The sequence below is a fragment of the Apodemus sylvaticus genome, chromosome 21, assembly GCF_947179515.1.
Source record: "Apodemus sylvaticus chromosome 21, mApoSyl1.1, whole genome shotgun sequence".
Classification (NCBI taxonomy): domain Eukaryota; kingdom Metazoa; phylum Chordata; class Mammalia; order Rodentia; family Muridae; genus Apodemus; species Apodemus sylvaticus.
In genome coordinates this window covers 39,337,371-39,359,945 of record NC_067492.1, presented here as the reverse complement: position 1 = coordinate 39,359,945, position 22,575 = coordinate 39,337,371, and the positions used below count along the sequence as shown (strand labels likewise).

Sequence of the window (22,575 nt, the reverse complement as noted above, 5' to 3'; positions counted from 1 at the left end):
TTACTTTTATACCCTGCATCTGTAGCTGCAGCTCCACTAATAGAATACTGTGCTAACATGCACAGAGTCTCAGGCTTAACTGGCTATTGTGGTTCACATTTATATTACATTTCTATAATTCATCCAATTGGGAAGATCCTTGGACTATTTAGTGACTTCAAGGACAGCCTAGAATGCATGACTTTGTTGAAAGAATAAAATATTAAAATAATAAGTATATCTTTGTGGTATAATGCTTTTGAACTTCACTAAAGGGAATTGGTACTTTAAAAATGTACAGAATTACAATACATAAGAGAATATATAAGCATACTACTCGTACTGCTATACCTGGCTTAAACCATCAAAGCTCTTAGATTATTTTATGTCCAAAGGTCTGGCCTAATTACTAAAAGAATACCTTGATGTTTCCTGCTTTTCTAGGACCGGGTAATGATCAACCGCTTGGACAGTATTTGTCAAACAGTTCTAAAAGGGAAGTGGCCATCAGCTAGAAGACACTATGATGCTAACACGGTGGCGTCCTTCTATACCACAAAACTGCTGGATAGCCCCGGAGCAGCTACAGAACCCAGCGAGCCCAGTGTCCCCACGCCTCCAGCTGCTGCTGTCAAAGAAGAACATGAACAGTCAGCACAGATGTCAAAGGTGAAGAAGCATGTACGAGAAAAGGAGTTTACAGTGAAAATCAAAGACGTATGTGCATTTTTATTGCCCTAGGGACTGGTTGCGATTGCGGTGTGCAGCATGCTTTTCTGCAATGGCTGCCTGCCCTCACTCTTCCCTCCTTCCTTCCTTCCTTCCTTCACATACTTGTCTCAGAGTATTGCATTGCTTCCCTCTGTATCTAGGTTGTCCAAGCTGAGTATCCCCTTAAAGGGCTCATCACTAAGTAGGCTTCTCTCCTGAGAATGGTCTGAACAATGTGTCTGTTCTGTTCTGGCCGTTTTAGTATTTATGTGGTATATCAGTGTACTTTCTCAAACATTTAATGTGTCCCATTATTAGAAATGCTTATTTTAATATGATCTGTGAAGTTCAACTATTTGCTGTCAAAAATATGGGTGAGATTTAATGTGGAGGACACACATATAACCCTGGCCCTTTAAAGGCTGAGGAAGAAGCAGGGAGAAAGCGAGGGCGTATAGAAAGGCCATACTGCATATAGGGAAATAGTCACACCCGTATATGTGTGTGTGCGCGCATGTGAGCAATATCTCTAAAAGTCATAACTAATGTACCCTGAGATGCTGTCTGCCCTGAATGCTACAGTTCTGTACCTCTCATATGAAAAACTTTAGTTTGTATTTTAAAAAATTGATGATTGGATTTCCTATTGATTTGATTAACCAGGAGAACCTCAGGGGTATCAGGGATTTTGCCTTCATTCTTTCTAAGTAAAATATCTTTCTTGATATCCTATAGAAAGGTTTCTAGTAACATTTTCTGTCTTGATAATAGTTCTGACTTTTTTTTTAATAGGAAGGTGGTTTGAAGTTAACATTTCAAAAGCAGGGGCTTGCCCAGAAAAGACCATTTGATGGTGAAGATGGCGCCCTGGGCCAGCAGCAGTACCTCACTCGCCTCCGGGAGCTCCAGAGCACATCAGAGGCTGGCCTTGTTAATCTCCCCAAATCTATGCCAGTGTCAGGTAAATGTGCAAGTAGTAACTCGATATTACTAAGACATTCCTTGTCATTCCCAAATTCTCTTTTATACACATTTGAAATAAAAAATTATTTTCTCTTTAGTGTTAGGACCTCTTTACACCTACAAAGTAGTTGGCATAATATTAAATATTATTATTTCCTGGGATGTGTATATATGGTGTGTGTGTGTGTCTGGGTATATGTGTCTATCAGTCTGTGTCTGTTAGTCTGTGTGTGTGTGTCTACCTGCCTGCCTGCCTGTCTGTCTCTGTCTGTGCCTCTGTATATGTGTGTGTGTGTGTGTGTCTGTGTGTCTGTGTCTGTGTGTGTGTCTGTGTGTGTGTGTGTGTGTGTGTGTGTGTGTGTGTCTGTCTGTCTGTCTGTCTGTCTGTGTGTGTGTGTTCTGGAAATCACCCTCAGGACTTCATATATGCTTAACCAGTCACTTTACCTCTGAACTGCACCACCAGGCCTGTTGAACTTTAGTATGACATTTTGAATTATAGCAGTTTGGTTTGAGAATTTTAAGTGTTTGAATGGAGATACCATCTTGTCAAGTAGCTTTTAACAGATAAAAGTTAGAGTAGCATTTGGGGATGATGGTATAGTTTGTGCTTCAAACAGTAATTTAAGTCACATGATAGTGGTTGTTGGTAGAAAACTAACACTTCAGATAGTAGAGTTGCCGAGGAGCACACTTTGAGATGGTCCAGGCAGACATGACACAGTAGTTATTTCTGACTAGTCTCTTCAGCTCCCACAGACCCTTTCAAGACAAGATTTCTCCCACTTCAGATGGCCCTATGCCAGCAGGTCTCAGTTTCAGAAAAATACCTTCAATTTAGAAGTACATTTTCCTGATCTGTTTTGTTTCTTTTCTCGATGATTGGAGTTCTACATCTAAAAGCATTATAGACTTAGCTTTGTCCTTCCTATGTCTGCATGGTAAATCATAGCATTTTGAAAACAATTACATATTAATATATTTTACCTTGAGTCTCTATTTCTTCTATCCTTTCTGGCAACTTAAATCAACACATTTATGCCATATGTTGTGTGCCCTTCAATCAACGAAAAATGATTCCATGGGCTGGAAAGATGGTTCAATGGGTAAGAACACTTGTTCTTACAAAGGGCCTGGCTCACAACTATCTACAACTCCACTTCTAGAAATCTTCCAATGCCCTCTTCTGACCCCCACGGGCACCAGGTATGGAAATGATAGACACACACACACACACACACACACACAATGCAGGCAAAGAAACATACCCATAAAATAAAATGAAAATAAATAACTCCAAAAATGTTTTAAACGCATTCGGTGCTGTTCTTGACTTGTCTGGCTGCCTTCTGCCTGCGTTCTTCTTAAAGTGTCAAGAATTCAGAATGATGTTTAATATCAGTTGAGTCTCAGGAGTGTTCACCAGCATGTACTTACCCCCAAAGTACTAATTTCCAATCAAAGAAAATAAGTGGATTGAATTTATTTATTCCTTCTTTATTTTACAAGGCTAAGGCCTCTACTTTAGTAGGTACTGTGTCTGGTTGCCGCATGAAACTTGGAAGCATTTATCTATTAGCTTCTTTTCCTTGGCATCATTTTGGTCTTCTGTGGATTCATTAACCATTCAGTGTCATTTTCTAGTTACTAGCCTTGCAGTTGAAGGGCTGAGGATCTAACTTGGTGGGTAAAGGGTCTGCCATATAAGCCTGCAGATGAGCCTTGGAGTGCCCAGTGCTTGTTAGCCAGCAGCAGGGGACTGCTCTGGCACACTGGCCTGCGAGACCAGCAGACCAATGGGGTCTGATTAAATGAGAGACCCCGCCTCGTTCAATCAAGTGGAGAGCAACTGAGCAAGACACCCAAAGAAAGGCAGACCATCTCTGACCCCCAAATGCAGACGTTTGTGCACCCACGTCCACCACACACACACTCATATGCTCCCCTGACCCCTGCAAGAACATTCCTATTTGTAAAGTCTGTTCCCAAATCATGCTTTACACTGACAGTTCTTTGGTTAAGGAACTCTTTCCTCTAAAATATGAAGACAAATGTAGGTCAACTGTGGGCTCTCTTGCCCACCCAAAGTGAGTTTACTGTTCTCATCCTTAACCCGAAAGCTTCTCTTTAAGATACAATCAGTTTTAGGTGATGTGATGGTTCCAGTGGCATTGCAGGTGAAGACTGTCCAGCTGTCACCTATACGTAATTCTTTGATGAATAATACTATACATGGTGTACAGTAATTATATATAAAATAAAATATATTATAGCAATATAGTTTATGTAGCTGTTACTATTATGCTTCTTTTTTATTAGATCAGTGTTTTTTATATTAATAATATAAATATAAGGGCTGCAAGTATGGCTCAGTGGTTAAGAATGGATACAGCTCTTGCAGAGGACCTGGGTTCAGTTCCCAGCACCCACTTCAAGCAGCCGCAAATGCCTTACCTCTCACACCAGGGGCTTCAGTGCCCTCTTCGGAGCTTCACAGGCACCTGCACTTCTTTTCTCTCTCTCTCTCTCTCTCTCTCTCTCTCTCTCTCTCTCTCTCACACACACACACACACACACACAATTTAAAATTAATAAAATCTTAAGCATATAACAATGATATGCATACTAGGTGATAGTAATTATAACACTAGTTTTAAAACTGTATAAAACTGTTTTAAAGTCTTAAGTATTAGTTACCTTACTATTCTAGATAATACACTTTGGTAATTGTAAATGTGAACTCTGGCTCTGTCTTCCTTCCTGGACTTTTTGGAAATTAATTAATATTAACATTTCTGAGCTTTCTCATTGTGTGTAAGATGAAGTGAGAGGAGCAATATTTGATATCTCTGTGATAAATTAAATAAAACAACATGCGAAGTGGCCGGTAAAGAGTTGAATACATGTGAGGCGAGGTGAGGTCACGCCTAGAATCCCGGAGTGCAGGTGGAGAAAGCAGGGTTGGGGTAGGAGCTGCTGAGGGAGAGACGTCTAGATTACCACATTGAGAGGCAAGCATGCTTTTAAGTTCAAGAACTTCTTAGTTTGGTGTATAAAAGAACTAACTTCAAATATGTTAAGAAAAGTTGTATTGTTTAAGTTTTTAGTCACTGTTTTGCATCTTTAATCTGATTAGGTACTTCCATTCAGTCAACCCTCGGTGCCAACGGAGCGATACTCGACAGCCAGCCTATAGTGAAGAAAAGGCGGGGAAGGAGAAGGAATGTGGAAGGTGCTGATATCTTCTTGTTGAACAGAAACAAGCCACCTAATCATGTAAGCAAATCTATTTTAAAGTTACTTAACCGTAAGCCTGAAATTCAATCCTAATAAGTACACACTTCTTGTTTTATATTTTTAATAAAATAAATAATAAGGAAATTAGTCTTCCATACTCTTAAATTGGGATCTTAATAATACTTGACACTGGCAAAGAGTCATAAAAGTTTTAACTTTAAAAGGCTTGGCTTCTTCAAAAACAAAAAACAAAAAAAAAAACAAAAACAAAAAGTGACCGTTAAATCTGGATTTGGGGAGAGCACTTGTGTGACCCCAGTATGCAGGAGGCACAGACACGACAAGCAAACTTCAGGCCATTCTGGTGTGTACATCATGAGTTCAGGCGAGGTCAGGAATGCAGAGCAAGGCCTGGGGTGGCGGGGGGGGGGGGGGGGGGGGGGGGGGAAGGGTGCAACAAATTACCCTGTTTGTACTAAAATTAGAATAATAAAGCGGGGAAATACAAATTGTATCTGATGGGTTTTGGCAGTTTACTTTAGACTTAACCACCTCACAGATTTCCACAGGGATAAATCCAGCAGTGTCCTATCCTCAGCCTCAAAGAATTCCTGATACAGAAAGTCCCGTTCCAGTTATTAATCTCAAAGATGGGACAAGGCTCGCAGGGGACGATGCACCTAAAAGAAAGGACCTGGACAGATGGCTTAAGGAGCACCCCGGCTATGTGGAGGACCTAGGAGCCTTTATTCCAGTAAGTAGATTTTAAAGTCTCAGAAACGTTCGTTCTTTTGAGTCATCAAACATTCATTAAATATCTGTTTTACCTAAGATTTAGGAAAAGTATCAAAAAGAAATAATTATCATATTTCCTAAATGTAATCCTGTGATGCTTTTCTTTCTGCATTTAATAAATATTTAATTATAAAAGTCACTTCAGGCCAGATATGGTGACACACACCTGTAATCCTAGCATTTTGAAAGATATTTTTATGTTCAAAGCTGTTTTTTGTTTAAAAAAATAAATACATAAAGACTTCCGATGTGCTTTATTTTACCCTTTGTATATTATAATGGTTTCGGTGGTATAAAACTTCTAATTTTATTTCTCAAGAAGTTTATTTTAAAGTAATAATAAATACAAAGTAATATAAGTATTAAAATGTGTCTATGCTTGTATTACACTTAATACTTAACATCCTTTATCTTAATTAACATAACTTTATTAGGATAGTAGTATTAGAATTATCTTATAAAGCAATTAAAATACTGAAAATTTAAGTAAATAAATGATTTAAGGGCATATAACAGGTATCTTTAAGCTGTAAGAGAACAATTTCTTTCTTTCTCCAGAGTTTATGTTAAGCAAATATCTGTATCATTGTTTTTAACTTGTGTTGTCCTCTGATAATGCTGTCTATAGGCCTTTATATGAAATTAACTGTCTAGGCAGAGTAAAATATATGAAGATAGTAAAACACTTGAGTAGTACTGAGAATATGTCAGAAATCTATTGTTTTTTAGTTCATTATTATCAGACAGTAATGTATTAAATTTAATGTACCACGTAGGTATAGGTAACATTTCTGTGTCCTTTTTAAAGCAAGAGTGTAGAGGCTTACCCTACAGTGAAGGTAGCTAGGCTGCCATGGCTCCCTCTGGTAAGACGTTCACGTGGATTACCTCAGGGAAGCTGCGTCCCACCAAAGGGGCCTCAGGAGAACCAGGTCTCTTCATTGTGTTTGGTTGGTTGGTTTCAGTTTTCTAGACAGGGTTTCTCTGTGTACTCCTGGCTGTCCTGGAATTCAGTTTGTAGACTAGGCTAACCTTGAACTCAGAGATCCGCCTGCCTCCTGAGTGCTAGGATTAAAGGCACGCGCCACTGTGCCTAGCTTATTTTTTTTAATCTATTACTTTAAAATTTTAAATTTTGAAAACTTTACTTGCAATGTGTAGGGAATGTGATTATTACTATTTTATTAGCAGAATAAAATTAATTTCCTTGTTTTTTCATATAAAGCAATTAGATAATCTCTAGTTTCTAGAATGTTCTTTATATTTATAATACAAATTTTGACCCAATATTTCTGTTTTATCACCAAGAGGCAGCCTAGTAGTCTAACACAGAAAGCTTCAATTTGGAATTTTAGATCCCTTTCATATTTCTAGTTTGTATAGCAGTACACACAAATTTTCAATCTTTAATTCCTTTTTGTTTTATTGTCAAATATTTCTATCCTTACATGAAAAGAGGTTTTCACTAAGTGTATCAGGCCATGAAAATGAATGTTGCAATTATGAGAAATATGAATTCACAACATGCGAGAAAATGGCGTTCTTTTATTCAACCAACATGATTACACTGAGTGACACCAGTGAGCACTAGGTCTAATTTCAGTAACTAAAAATGAGAAAGTAAAGACGCAAAACTCTCGTCCATCTGTACGACACACTCTAGCCACCGAGGGATTCCTTCCCTTCTTATCATTACAAATGAGTTTTTATTCATTTTTTGTAGCTACATAGTTATAAGGTGATCTTAGACTATTGCCAGGTGGTGGAGGTGCCCTCTGGGGGATGGGGGCTAGAGGTGAGGAGTGAGTGGGGGTTGAGGGAGGCAGCGACAGAGACAGTTGACTCTCTGAGTTGGAGGCCACCCTGGTTTCCAGAGCAAATTCTAGGACAGCCAGGACTACACAGTCTCAAAAACAAACAGAAATTATAACAGAGATGAGGTGCACAAAGTACCATAAACAGAGACAGAGCAACTAACGGCCAAGGCAGAATAAAATACATGGAGACAGTAAGAATTTGATTAGTAACTGAGAAAGACTCCATGGGCGTTGACTCCTTCAGCACAGGAGGATGGCGGGCTGGGTACTGAGAACAGTTGTGGAGGACAATAGCAGACAGTAAGAAAAAATCTGATGCTGAGTTTTTATTTTTATTGCCAAATATGAAGATGAGGATTTTTGGTCTAGTTTTTTATTTTTATTTACTTATTGTTTTATTGGGGGGTGTTTTGTTTTGTTTTGTTTTGTTTTGTTTTGTTTTGTTTTGTGAGACAGGGTCTTTTTCTATATGGTTCTGGCTGGCCTGGAACTCACAGAGATCTGCCTGCCTCTGCCTTAGTGCTGAGCTTAAAGGTGTGCTCTACTATACTCAGCTTTTTGATTTGCACTGTAAAAAATAATACCTTTACTATTGTGAGAAATATATGAAAAGAGAGAATAATTAAGAGATTTTGAGAGAAATGAGAGTCCCCAGCACAATTATGAATTGTTGTGGCAGGGTTTGGTGGCATACAGCTGTAATCTCAGAATGGAGAAGTCAGAGGCAAAAGGGACATCAGTTCTAGCACACCCTGGGTTCAGAATAAGATCAGGGCCAGCCTGGGCTACCTGAGAGCCTCCCTCAAAAACAAACAAGTAAATAAATGATCAGAGCACAGAGGAAGCCTGAATAGCTTCCCCTGAAATTTACTACGTGAGAAACTTATCAAAGGAAATTTAGCTCATTACAATAACAAGCATTTTCAGAAGAAATTGCTCTGTGGTTCGCTGCTGCGTACGGAGGCAGTGGCAGGGGAACACTACAAGTTATGTTAAAGACTTTCAATGGACTAAGAAGAGAGCAGGAGCCTTGGCTCCACACAGGGCTGAGCTCCTGGGGCCAGCTCCCTGGCACCAGTCTGAAAAGCGTTGCACAAGGCCACGGGCTTCAAGGTGTTTGTTTGCTTGTGTGTTTTAGAGAGTGCAGCTTCACGAGGGGAGACCCAAGCAGAAAAGGCACCGGTGCCGAAACCCAAACAAGCTGGATATCAGCAGCCTCACTGGAGAGGAGCGCGTGCAGCTGATTAACAGAAGGAATGCAAGAAAGGTATGTGCTGCGGGCTCATTGCTCCGCCACGCCACGCCACGCCACGCCACGTCACGCCACACCACACCACACCATGTGGGGCACGGTTCAATTAGGCAGTGTTTTCTAACAGACTCAAGAACAGGAACCTAGCACAGCTGTGGGCAAAGACATGCACCATCATTTTATGTAGTCTGATATCAAATCCCACATCTCTGACGGCCAGTGAGAGAGAGAGAGAAGCAAGCCAGTCAAGATCTGGCCAAGCAGTGGCTCTGTGTGGCTGCGCGCTGGGCAAAGCACTCAGCCACAGAAGATGATACTTATTTAAAAAAAAAAAAACAACTAAGTTGAAAATAATAGTAAAAGTGTATGGAAAGGGGACTCAATGTCAGCAAGCACAGAACTGTATGTTGGAATGGCCTCTGTCTGATCTTCCAGTGTCAGCACTGCTGGCTGGTGGCCTTGGTCATGTTGGAGTCTTCTTTCCCTAGGCCTTCTGGGACGTTATCATCTCAGCATCTCTCGGTCCAGCCCTAGCCCATCCAATACAAGCTGCCTTGTGTGCTGTGGCTGGTGTCCCAGGCTTCCTGACTTCTAATTGTGCCTTATTGCCAAGCCCCTTGAGCAGCTCCGTCCCACGATGGTGCCTGGGTATAGCCCTGTGGGGTTTGCAGAGTCCAGCGTTGACTTCTCCCACGATGATTTGTTATGCAGGAGTCCCAGAAAATTCCCCAACATGGTGTGAAGATGTGAGAACTTGTTCTGTGGTTAGGACTGAAGGCCAGTATCTTTAAACTAGGACAGACTAGATTACCTTCTAGAAGGTTCTTTGGTTCTTCCTCCTTCCAGGGAAGCATGTGAACTCATTCCTGTTTTAGAGGGCTTAGCTTTTCTATTTTTCTAGGTCTTCCAGCTATTATGTGATCCCTTTCGTACCTTCTGATGTTCTTCTTCTCTTGTTAGAGTCCAGCTTTTGCTTCCCTGGCTTTTCTCAACCTTAGCATCAAACCATACAGTTACTTCTAGTCCTATGAATTTAAGGATTTTAAAAAATATTTACTTTTTATTTATATGTACATTGTGACATATATGTTAGATCCAGCTGTGAGGCTGAGTGGGGTCTGCAGGCTCCTGGTCCAGTTCAGGGGTGGAGGGAAACAACTTCTCTGAGGACCTTAAGTGCTACATACCGCTATTTTAGATGAAGGCCTTCTCTGGCAATCTTCAATGAGATGGCTCTCTAAAACAATCTTAGCTTGAGCACATACCTTTACTCAGCATGGGTTTGAATGCATACACTTCATTTGGGGTGAACCAGGGCTATATATGAATCTTGAAAAATGGGAAGGGGTTTTTCTTAGGGTAAAATTATATTGACTGAGGCTTAAGGTATTGGGGATATCTCATTGCATTGGAGAGACTTTCCCAGAAGTTGAATCTGTAACTTTTACCAGGAATTGCATGACATCCCTCAGGTAGGGTATGGGTTGGGCTCCACAGATCAGGCAGAGAAAAGGAAGCATTACCTCCATTTTGCACCGAGCTCAGGAAAGCTGTCTGGACATGGTAGGTCACAGCCTTAGAGTATCAAGGTGCAATACCAGAGTGTGATGGGAGTGGGGACACCTGCAGGTGCAGCACCAGTGCATGGTGGGGATGAGGGTGCCTGCAGGTGCAGCACCAGTGCATGGTGGGGGTTAGGGGTGCCTGCAGAGCACATTGTTGGGGACAAATGTGGGTGCTGGTGCCCTGGAAGTAGAGTGTGGCAGCTGTAAACCTCCTGACAGGGGAGCTAAGAACCCAACCCAGGCTCTAGAAGAGCAGCAAGCGTGTCCACCCACTGAGCCATCGCTTTAGCCCAAATCGAGGCTTTTCTACAGGTGATTCCTGAGCCGGGTGTGATGTGATGTTTGCTAAATGTCTTAGGGTTTCTATTCCTGCACACACATCATGACAAGGAAGCAAGTTGGGGAGGAAAGGGTTTATTCAGCTTACACTTCCACACAGCTGTTCATCACCAAAGGAAGTCAGGACTGAACTCAAGCAGGTCAGGAAGCAGGAGCTGATGTAGAGGCCATGGAGGGATGCTCCTTATTGGCTTGCTTCCCCTGGCTTGCTCAGCCTGCTCTTTTATAGAACCTAAGAACACCAGCCCAGGGATGGCACCACCCACAAGGGGCCCTCCCCACCTGATCGCTTTAAGAAAATGCCCCACAGCTGGATCTCATGGAGCATTCCTCACCTGAAGTTCCCTTGTCTGTGATAACTCCAGCCTGTGTTGACACACAAAACCAACCAATACAGTAAAATTCTCTTTCTATAATGATTTGTCTTTTTTTTCCTTATAATCTAAAGGACAGATGATTTGTGATCTCCTTTGTACATGCAGCTGTAATATGCTAGGGTTTGTTACGTTGGCTGAACAGTAAAATGGGTGAGAAAAGGTGACAGACACCAGGATAAGTCTCAGCTCACAGGCTCACTACATCCTGGACACTTTCTGTCAAATGACCTCCCTGCTAAGATAGCAATACATAAAAACATTCTAATTCCTCATAAGAAATCCCACATAAAACACACCATTTAAAAGTAGCAATTGTTTTTATATTAAGCACTACTAATTTTCCCCAGTCTGGTAGATGCAGTTTATTCCATTTTTGGTAGTGTATTGGTTTGCTATATGGTGCTAAAACACTGACCTAAAGCAATTTGGGGCGAAAGGCGTGTATTTCATCTTACATTCCCAAGGGCAGGAGCTCAGGGCAGGAACCTGGAGGCAGGGACTGAAGCAGAGACCATGGAGGAGCGCTGCTGCCTGGCTCGCTCCCATGGCCTGCTCAGCCTGCTTTTTCACACAACCGAGGACCAAGGGTCCAGGCGGTCTTCCTGTAGAGTTCCTATTCCCTTAGAGGCTGCTATTCTTCCTCCTATTCTCCCGTAAGAGTCCCCAAACCCCATCCACTGTTTGGCTGTGGGTGTCTGCATCCGGGGAAGACTCACTTTTAATCTGAATCTTTTGAGGTGAGAAAGTCCATCTTTAACCTGGGGCACACCTCTGACTGCAGTCTGTATATAAGGCATAGAGAAGGACTCTCTTTAACCTGGGGCACACCTCTGACTGCAGTCTGTATATAAGGCATAGAGAAGGACTCTCTTTAACCTGGGGCACACCTCTGACTGCAGTCTGTATATAAGGCATAGAGAAGGACTCTCTTTAACCTGGGGCACACCTCTGACTGCAGTCTGTATATAAGGCATAGAGAAGGACTCTCTTTAACCTGGGGCACACCTCTGACTGCAGTCTGTATATAAGGCATAGAGAAGGACTCTCTTTAACCTGGGGCACACCTCTGACTGCAGTCTGTATATAAGGCATAGAGAAGGACTCTCTTTAACCTGGGGCACACCTCTGACTGCAGTCTGTATATAAGGCATAGAGAAGGACTCTCTTTAACCTGGGGCACACCTCTGACTGCAGTCTGTATATAAGGCATAGAGAAGGACTCTCTTTAACCTGGGGCACACCTCTGACTGCAGTCTGTATATAAGGCATAGAGAAGGACTCTCTTTAACCTGGGGCACACCTCTGACTGCAGTCTGTATATAAGGCATAGAGAAGGACTCTCTTTAACCCGGGGCACACCTCTGACTGCAGTCTGTATATAAGGCATAGAGAAGGACTCTCTTTAACCTGGGGCACACCTCTGACTGCAGTCTGTATATAAGGCATAGAGAAGGACTCTCTTTAACCTGGGGCACACCTCTGACTGCAGTCTGTATATAAGGCATAGAGAAGGACTCTCTTTGCCTGCTTGCTCTCACTCGCACTGGCAAGTCCAGTCCTTCGCTGGCATTAGAGCCTGCTCCTTCAGGATTCTAACACATAGTGAGGACTAGTGAGAGAGAGATCCCGCCTTGGAGACTGAGCAGCTACTGTAATCTTGGACTCTTCTGTTGTTTGACAGCCAACCTGGCTAGACCACAGCCCTCACTCTAATACATCCTACCTATGTGTATGTGGTGGGTGTGGGTGTGTGATTTATATATGTTTGTGTGTGTACATATATGTATAAATTCTGTCAGCTCTGTTATAGAGAACCCCCACTATTACACCTGAGCTACAGCATAATGAGACTCTCTTAACAAAATTTCACATTACCGAATATTTTAATTTGTTACTGCCTATTACTGAACTGGTGGGCAACCCTCCAGTTGCCCAAGTAATGCCACAGAGACCTTTCATTAGTTATAAATGTTTTGCCTTGAGCTTAGGCTGCTTCCCAGCCAGCTCTTACACTGAAACTGTGCCGTTTATAGTGATCTCTGTTCTCCCACTCGGCTCCTTCCCTCTTGAGGACTGGCGCTTGCTTCTTCCTTGCCTTCTGGCTGGCCTTATCTCTTGCCTTTAGGAGTTGTTGACTGCCAAATCGCCTGCCTCTGACTCTTTGCCAGAGTTCCTCCAGAAGTCCTGTCTGTGCTTCCCTGCCTTGCTATAGGCTTTTTGGCTAGTAAACCAATCAGAAGGTGATGAAGTTGTTTACAAAACACTGAGACAGACAATGCTTCATACAAAGACAACTTTTACACTGTGCACAAAAGATTATCCCAACATCAGCCAGTTTGGAAGTTTCATTTTCTTGGAGTGGGGTTGTTGTTGATTTCATCCTTTAAGACAGGGTCAAAAACTTACCCTGTAACTGAGGATAACCTTCAGAGTGTGATCATTTTGCCTCCACTTTCCAAGTGTTGAGGTGAAAGGTGGGTGCCGCCACACCTAGCAGCTTCTTAGCCGGCTTTAATGAGAAGGAATGGCTTATTTTTATTTGTTGGGTTTAATACTGAACAATACTTGAGAGACAGAGACAGACAGACAGACAGACAGACACACACACACACACACACACACACACAGAGATAGAGAGAGAGAGAGAGAGAGAGAGAGAGAGAGAGAGAGAGAGAGAGAGATAACAAGTCAGTTCTCTCCACCATGTAGGTCCTGTAATTGAACGCAGATTGTCAGACTTGGCCTCTTAGTTTTAAGGGAGGAGGTTGTTCTCCTGTATTATACTTTGTTTTGTTTAAAACAAGGTCTCCCACTGTAGCTCAGGCTGACCTGGGACTTTACTATGTAGCTGGACTGTTTCCACACTCAGAGTATTCTTTCTGTGTCCATGTGGAGATTAAGGTCCAGGTTGTCAGTTCACTTTACCCTGAAGCTTCATAAAGAACAGAGTGTAAAAGAAGTCATGGAGACTGAAGAATAGAAGGATATTAGATAAAAATGCTTAGAGGTGTGAGCGATGTCCTTGCTGTGATAAATGAGCATGCATCCTATCCAGACATAGCATAGATTTCTCAGGTGGGGATGTAGCCAGGGACGCTTCTGTAGCTTTCATAGGCCTTAATTCAGTCCCCAGTATTACTCAAGAAAAAAACCTGTAAAGTGTATGTATTCAAGAGAGAAGAAGGAACCCTGTCTTCAAAAACAAAAAAGAGAAGGAACTGCTCAAAAACCATGTTTTAGACTGCAAAGAAACAATAATGATAGGTCAAAATCATTGATCTCAATATTATCAGTTTGAATTCTGAATTTATCATATACAAAAATGCTTAAAATTCATGATATATACTGTCATTAATATGCATAATCAATAAACAAAAGCATGGAATTCTGAGACCTGTGTTTTATTCCTAACTCTTGACATTATTAGATGGTTCTGTAAAGCTAACTATAACTTCTGATGCTCAGGTCCTTCATTTTGAAAATAGAAATAGTATCTCAAAAAGATTTCAAAAAACTAAAATAAAATATATACGTAATATTCTAAGCCCAATATTTAATATATACTTATTGTAAACCGGATATTATTATAAGACACTTGAATTGTCTCATTTTCTCTTCATCAGACACTTTGAAAGAAATATTATAGTCACCCCATTTCATAGATCGCAAAAGAGACTCAAAAATATTTACTGATTAACTGAGTTTCCATAGCTGGAAAATATGACTCCAAAGGGTACTTCCAGGTGGGCTAGAGTGCCTGTCTGCCTCCTGTGGGTACACGAATAATAGTTCATTTTCTGCTCCAGGTATTCCACTTGAAACATTTAAGATTTACATTATTTCTGTGTCAGTTCATTCCTGTCACTGTGACAGGTACTGTGACCAAAAGCAAGTGAGGAAAGAAAAAGTTTGCTTTCTGGTTACAGGTTCATCATCAAGGAAGTTAAAGCAGGAACGCAGGCAGGGCTGCTTGCTTTTCCACATATGTTATCCTTGACCAAGAAACTCATACCTCAGGAACTACAGCGTAAACCGTGGAGGAGTGCTTCTCCATGGTGTCTAAGAAACAAGGGAGCAAGGAATTTCAGTCCTTGCTTACTAACTTACTTTGAGGCTCGTGCTCAGCTAGCTTTTTTATATAGTTGAGGATCACCTGACTAAGGAACGGTGCCATCTACAGTGGGCTGGGCACATCTGCAGTAATTAGCAATCAGGACAGTCCTTCCATGGACCTCCCCATAAGCCAGTCTGATCTAGGCAGTTCTTCAGTGAGGAGTCTCCAGTTCTAAGTTTCATCTGCCAAGTTGGCAGGTACAAATAACCAGAGAACAAAAGCTAATGTGCCTGATAGATTGGAGTTACCCTTTTTGAATATAATTATACATATTTGTTGAATTTCATTCAAAAATATACTATTTTAGAGAAATTCTATATCAGAAATCAAATAAATAACTTCATACTTAATAGTGTTAACCATCTAACTACCTTTGTTTGTTTGTTTGTTTGCTTACAGGTTGGAGGGGCATTTGCTCCTCCTTTGAAAGACTTATGTAGATTCCTGAAAGAAAATTCAGAATACGGAGTGGCTCCTGAGTGGGGAGACGTTGTTAAGCAGTCTGTGAGTACCTCATCAATACACTGTGTTAGAGACTAAACCATGTGACCAGGCCTTGGACTAAGCTCTCTTTTCAGAATGAGAATTTCATGAATATCAACAATAACTTTCAGTTCTCAGTTTCTGTTTTTCAGAATGTGTAATGGTAGGGTAGAATTCACACCAGGAATACTTCCCTTTTTATTGCAAACATTGTTTGGATACTACTACAAAGAATAATCCAATAGGTATGCAAAGAAATTCATATAAAAACAGTCACCATGGAAGGGTCTCTGTAGACAGCTCAGGCTGACTTTGAACTCCGGTCCTGCCTCAGCTTCGTATGTGCTGCAGCTACACTACTGAGGCTCGTCATAGCATCATAGTAAGACGATGAGTAACAAGCCTTCTATACACTTTCTATATGCACTTCCTATAGACTGGAATTCTATACAACTACTTTAAAATGATGTCTTGGAAGAATATCTGGGGTCAAGAGAAAAAATGTTGGCCACTACCTCCACAGTTCAGATCTTGGGCTGTTAGAGCCTAACTATATACTAAATAGTTATTATATCTATAGGGGGTCAAATGGGAAAGACAAGCTGAAAGACTAAATCCAATCTAACTATGTTTTTATTTTGGAAAGGAGTAAGGAGAATCATAGAATAAGTACGAAGCAATCGATGCATGTGCAGGCTAAACGCTAGCAGTCGGGCTGAGTGGCGGCAGGAGCATGGTTTTGTTCTCTGTATTTATTGCTGTACTTCCTGCAGTGAGCCACAATGCTCTGGACGAGAAAAACCAAACAAACGTAGTCCCAGTATATTTCACCCTACTCTATAACTTACATCTGACCCTCCACAGGCAGGGGCCCCTGAGCACGTGGACCAAGGTGTGCTCGTGGTAAAAAGCATACTTTCTAGGGATCTGGAAGCTTAGTGTGAGAAAGAGAGACAGAGACAGAAAGAGACAGAGAGAGAATATAACACATCTCAATTTTTGTACATTACATAATGAAGTGAAGATTTTTAGGTCACGTTTTATTTAATTAGCCTGTATTACTAAAATTCATATGACCTCTAGAAACTTTTAAACCATGTATGTGACATTTCAACTGGAGAGTGCTTGTTGCAGAGATTATAAAATAAAACTCTGAGGAATTTTGTGTCCCAGAACAGCCTAGGAGAATGCTGTGAAGGCAGCACAGACGGCCCTTTGTTCTGGACCGGGTCACACTAGCAGCAGCTTCTACGGCTGTTTGCAGCAACTGGAAGCCCTCCTCTTCCTTCCTTTTTTAAAAAATTTTTAACTGCTTATCACCAATATGTAATTTGAGTGATTATATAGCAAATGCAGAACCAGAATTTTTGAATATAATATTTCATGAAGCCTCCTGCCTGTTCTAAACACTTACAAATTATACACACACACACACACACACACACACACATGTATTGAAGCCCCCATTGTATCCAGATAATAATAGGTAATAACATCTTTCCCCTTTTGAGTGTATCTTCTGTATCCTGGCCCTGTTTACCTTATTTCCAAAGTGACAGTAAAGAGTGATTCAAAGCACCTCAGTTTAACCTCAGTCTTTGTATATGCCCCCTGCTCTTCCTTTATAACTTTCCAGACCAGAAAGGTCTGAGCAGATGGTGATGTGCACAGGAAGGGTTATGGTAATACCTTGATAACATTTCTTTGGCCCTTAAGTTTTCTGTCCTACAAACTTAAGCTTCATAGTATAAAGAAAATTAAACACCTCTTTTCATTTTCTCTTATATGATTTTTTAAAAATGGGTATTGGAATAACTGATTGAAGCCACCACTTAGATTAAAGTTGTGTTTTTCATAATTATTTGATAGCAATTCAGAATAGGTTTGTGAATAGCTACCTCTCAACAGGCTATTTGATAAGCTATTTAGTACTGGTTATATCTTCACATAGCTGTTATTAATGAATATATATTTTCTCTAGGGGTTTCTTCCAGAAAGCATGTATGAACGTATTCTCACTGGTCCTGTTGTGAGAGAGGAAGTGAGCAGGCGGGGGAGAAGGCCTAAGAGTGGGACTGCCAAGGCTCCCGTGGCAGCAGCGGCTCCTGCCAGCACTGCGCCAGGCAATCCTTTGCTGGCCAACGGATTACTTCCCGGTGTGGATCTCACAACTCTTCAGGCCTTACAACAAAATCTGCAGAACCTGCAGTCACTGCAAGTGACTGCAGGGCTGATGGGCATGCCTGCTGGCCTCTCTTCTGGAGGAGAAACTAAAAACATGGCTGCTATGTTCCCCATGCTGTTCTCAGGAATGGCCGGGTTACCAAATCTGCTAGGCATGGGAGGACTCCTGTCAAAGACTGCAGAATCTGGAGCGGAAGAAAAACGAGGAAATGACTCTAAGGAGCTAGAAGGAAAAAAAGAAAGGACAGAGAGCCAAAGTTCGGAGAACGGAGGAGAGCGCTGTGTGCCAGGCTCTCCTTCGACTTCCTCCACGGCTGCATTGAGTTCCGCGGCAGCTGCCAAGCCCATAGCTCTTAACCCACTGTTGCTGTCTAACATACTTTACCCAGGGATGCTGCTCACTCCAGGCCTTAACCTCCATCTTCCAACCCTGTCTCAGTCCAATACTTTTGATGTACAGAAAAACAAAAGTAGTGACTTAGATTCATCTAAGTCAATCGAAATAAAGGAAGAAGATTCCAGAGTTAGAGATCAGGAAGAGAAAGGGGGAACTGATCCTAGTCCTCTCAGCGAGAACAGCACAGACGGGGGTTCAGAGAGAGCTTCCTCTGGGTCTGAGAGTTCATCGTCATCTTCCGAGGAGTCAGACTCGAGCAATGAAGACTGACTAGGGGCTCTGCAACCTCAGCCTGAACTGGTTTTGCCTTTTCTTTAATTACTAACTGTAAATATCCCAGTGTTGAGTGCATCAATAACTTACTGACAGAACATTTCAGTTGTTTGTTTAGAAGTGCAAACTGCTTTCAGAGATGTTTTGCATGTCCTCTTTCTTAAGATCCATAAGTTTCTGAACTCGATGTACTATCAGATACATACACGTATAAAGTTACAACAAGAGGCATTATAATTTTGTTGGGGGTTAATTTTATGAGATGACGCTCAGTGAGAGTTGTATATTTAATATATTTGCAGTGAACACAGAATACTTTATGCATATTACTGATTTAATTTGAATATAGTTTTACAGCCTCCTTGACACCTATAATTTACAGATCAAAACTCAGCAATAATTTGGGCAGCTAATGAATGTCATGAAAGCTGTAGACTCTCCATCACCATCCATTGCTTTAATTACATGAAAACGCTCTAGTGTCGCGATGCACTGCTGATGTCTCCAATTCAGGTACAAGTATGTTTTAAAGAAGAAATAAGTTTCCCAATCAGCCAATTTATCTGGCTACCTGTTACCTCAGCTGAGTTAGTTTAGGAAGTTTACATTCGTTTCTAATTCTGTGCTTGTTTTCAGGGGTTTTTAAACACATCCTCTATATCATGTCAATCTGGCAAGGACCGTGGCTTGCATTTTACTGAACTTAACTCAGAAATCAGTAAAAATGAAGTCATAAAATGATCTTGTGTCATATGGCTTTGGTACCCTGTATACATACATTAAAATTTTTCGAAGTTTGGCCTCCTATTAAAAATAATTATGTCTCAGATGAATAATGCCTTGTTTCCAGGGTTCAGAAAGGCAAAGTCACGAAACGCCACTGAGAACGTGAACACAGCGCCCTTCACGTACAGGAAAGTGTTTGTTTGCTTTATTTGTATAGGTTTCTGTTTGTGTCTTATGTCCTGGAAATATTCCAAAATAACAGGTAATAGTAGTCAAGTAATATGCAGATAGTCTGAATTGATTGAGTTTCTAGGAGTAAGAAGTCAGCATGTTACCCAGAGTCAGTGTTGGGCTATCAGTTTATAATAAATGCTGAAACGCCCACTTTGAAATTGCACTTTGACTAATCTCAAAACGATGTACAAATTATACTATGAAGTCCAAGGCTTCTGTTCTGTTTCTTACAATCCTTTGTCATGTACAATTTGTCTGGTATTTGATTTGTGATATCATTTCTCCTGCTAAAGCTGCTATCATTCTGACAAGGTAGAGGTCCAAGGTTTACCTTTATATACATTGGAAACAATTAGAACAGACTTAGACATTCTAAGGAGAGATAAATATTAGCATTTTCTGTATCTAAATAAATCATGCTAAAGTTTGCAAGGCGGTAAATTTGGGAGGAGCACCCCAGTTCTTTGCTATGGGAAACTGACTTCCGGGATGTTTCCGTGGAGCTGTTGTCATGGACGAAGCGATTGTACTGGGTTTCCCACGACCTTTACCAGTAAATTATGTTTCTGTATGTAAAAACGTAGCCCATTATTACACAATGTTATATGTATTTACCAAATTATGTAAGTTCCATTGGGATTGTATTATTAATTTTTGTATTTTCTCAAAATAGTACTTTGAATTGATAGTTCTTTATGCAATGTCTTAGCAATAGTCACTGTAACACCCATCCAGGAGCAGTGGGTAGTAATCCTTCATCATGAAAATGATATACTACATATTTACTGTGTTCCCTTTGCAGTATTGCACTTTTGTTTAACTAGAACATACCTGTGAGATAGCCAAAGTTTTTCAGGCAGTTACCTTGGTTTGCAGTGGAGTGTTTCGATACCACCCGCATCCCGTTCTTCCTCTAGGTCTACCCATAGGACCTCTATTCCTCTTTCCCAATTAAAAGAAAAAAATGAGGTTAAAAAAATCTTAGATCTTGTCATTAAAATCTAATTTATAGCAAAATCTATGAGATAAAGTATTTTCCTAATTATGGTCTAATAAATTTGGGTAACATCCTAGTGATTCTCTTTCTATATATAAGTCAGTTACCGTTTTCAAAGCATAAGGCTAATATTAACTTTAAACATTCTCTTGGGTTTCAAGACACGGCTTTGTATTTGGGGGGAAGGTTGTCCAGGCGTCAGCTAAGCAAACCATGCGGATCTGGAAATGTAAAGTTAAGGGTTATAGGGAACGCGTCGATGGAGTGACACAGTTCTCAAGCTGCAGTTGAAAGGCTATCCCAGTACGTGTTGGTAGTTACTGAGAGAGTTCTAGCTGGTGTTGCCTTGTGTTTTACCCCTTGTTTCAGGCCTCATGACTCAGTCTTAGTCCAAGTTTTCTTTTGGACATTTGCAATATTTACCAGTTGTGTTTTGTGTAGTCTAAATTTGCTTTCTGTAGTTGAGCAAACGTCTTAAAAAGTCATTTGTAATTTATTAAATTACTTTCTATGATGTTCTATAGAGCAAATGGAAGTTTAATTATTTTTTATTAAACATATTCTTTGACTACCCATGATGTCAGCCTCCCTCCATACCTGACACTACTTTTTCACTTGAGTTTCATATATAATTTATCTCAATCAAGTTATAAAGGAAACCATAGTTATAAATCTTCGACAGCACTGTGTACTTTAGAAGAAATGCAGGTGTTGGTGGTGGTATAGTTTTTCACCGGGTATTTGTCACCTCGGCTAGCCTCAAACTCAGGGCTCAGTGATGTTTAAGAGACTGAAATTTTCTATATTCATATCTACAATAGCATCTTAAACGCCAGGTTTTCCTTTTCAGTCCATTGATGGTTCACTAATATTGCTATCTGCATAAATAGGAAATAGCTCTTTTGGAGTGTTAAGTATTAAAACCCATGTCTATAAAGCAACCTCCACCTTATGTCAAACACTGTCTCCTTTCTTCCCCCTTGTACCCTAAAACTTACAGAGGACTAAAAAGACAAGCCTCACCTTGCTCATGACTTCATTTTGGAAATCAATAATTAGCTCTCTGCCATAAGAATTTCTTCTGACTCAGTGCCGGTTTTGGCTGTGTGTTTTGGAAACATTTAACAAACAGTTTCTCTTGAGGGTAAAACTCATTATCCAGAACACCTGGAGCTGTACTGACTTGGATATTTTTGAGAAAACACACTGTGTTTATACGTATAAGAAGTGGCATAGTTCAGATTTTGTGAAGAAAAAGAAAATTGTGATGAAATAGTAGTCATACTGGTTTAGGGTGTCCTTCCAAGAAAAGGACAGGACATAGACAACCAGGGAAGATGGCCATGCAGCAGGCAGTAATGGGAGGGATTTTAGTGGCTGCCAGCCGAGGAAGACTCAGGACAGGGACCACTGCTCGGAGCAGGATTGCTGCAGAGCAGAGGCTTCAGAGCCTCTCTGGGACACGCCCCCCCTGCAAGGATTTTACTTTCAGCCTCAGCCCTGAAGGATACATTTCTCATGTTTTAAGACCTTTGTGGCCTTAGAGAAAAAGCATACATTCTCAAATTATACTCCAGAATATTGGTGTAAGTACAAGTACTGACCTCTGTCAGGAATCCTGCAGTGTAGAAATGAAACGCTTGCACCCGTCCCTACAAATGTACTTAATTTCAAGCACTAACTGTGCCTCCTTTGTCTGTTACTTAAGAGGCTGAGAATTGAACCCAGGGCCTCGCACGTGCCAGACAAGTCCTCTGCCACTGAGATATCCTGAGCACACTCCCTGTTTTTCTCCTCATTTAAAGATTTTTGTTTCGGTTGCTGAGTTCATAGAGAAACTTGTACTTCAAATTGTTCTTGACCTTGGTGAAAAATAAGACATGCATATTGGAAACTCTGGGGGTGGGGAGGGGCGGGAGAAGAAACACAAGGGGAGAGTCGCCCAGAGTGCTCGCACTGATGGCAATGCCTTGGTCCTTAATGGCCTTCAGAGATGAGGGCTAGCCTTTGCATTCCGCGAGCATTTACAGACTACTTTAGTAAGAGTGGAGTTGAGGGCTAGCTCATGCTTGTAATTCCAGGCCCCCAAAAGAGGTCCTGCCTCGCCATAGAGGAAGGAGAGAAGGCAGGGA

The 22,575-nt window shown here is 41.1% G+C and overlaps 1 protein-coding gene across 15 annotated transcripts in view; it reads left to right on the top strand.

The window, feature by feature from the left end:
• Chd9 (chromodomain helicase DNA binding protein 9) overlaps window positions 1-21,016 on the top strand; it is a 218,723-nt gene extending 197,707 nt beyond the window's left edge. For 13 of the 15 annotated variants that reach the window (XM_052166952.1, XM_052166957.1, XM_052166950.1 and 10 more), the window contains 7 exons: window positions 424-696; window positions 1,483-1,651; window positions 4,790-4,929; window positions 5,450-5,644; window positions 8,641-8,769; window positions 15,549-15,653; window positions 17,614-21,016. In XM_052166952.1, the coding sequence (XP_052022912.1) occupies window positions 424-696; window positions 1,483-1,651; window positions 4,790-4,929; window positions 5,450-5,644; window positions 8,641-8,769; window positions 15,549-15,653; window positions 17,614-18,483 (1,881 nt within the window). In that variant the 3' untranslated portion in view covers window positions 18,484-21,016. The remainder of the gene's footprint in view (window positions 1-423; window positions 697-1,482; window positions 1,652-4,789; window positions 4,930-5,449; window positions 5,645-8,640; window positions 8,770-15,548; window positions 15,654-17,613) is intronic. The other 2 variants (XM_052166960.1, XM_052166962.1) reach the window with 1 other exon arrangement.
• Window positions 21,017-22,575: the final 1,559 nt, after the last annotated feature.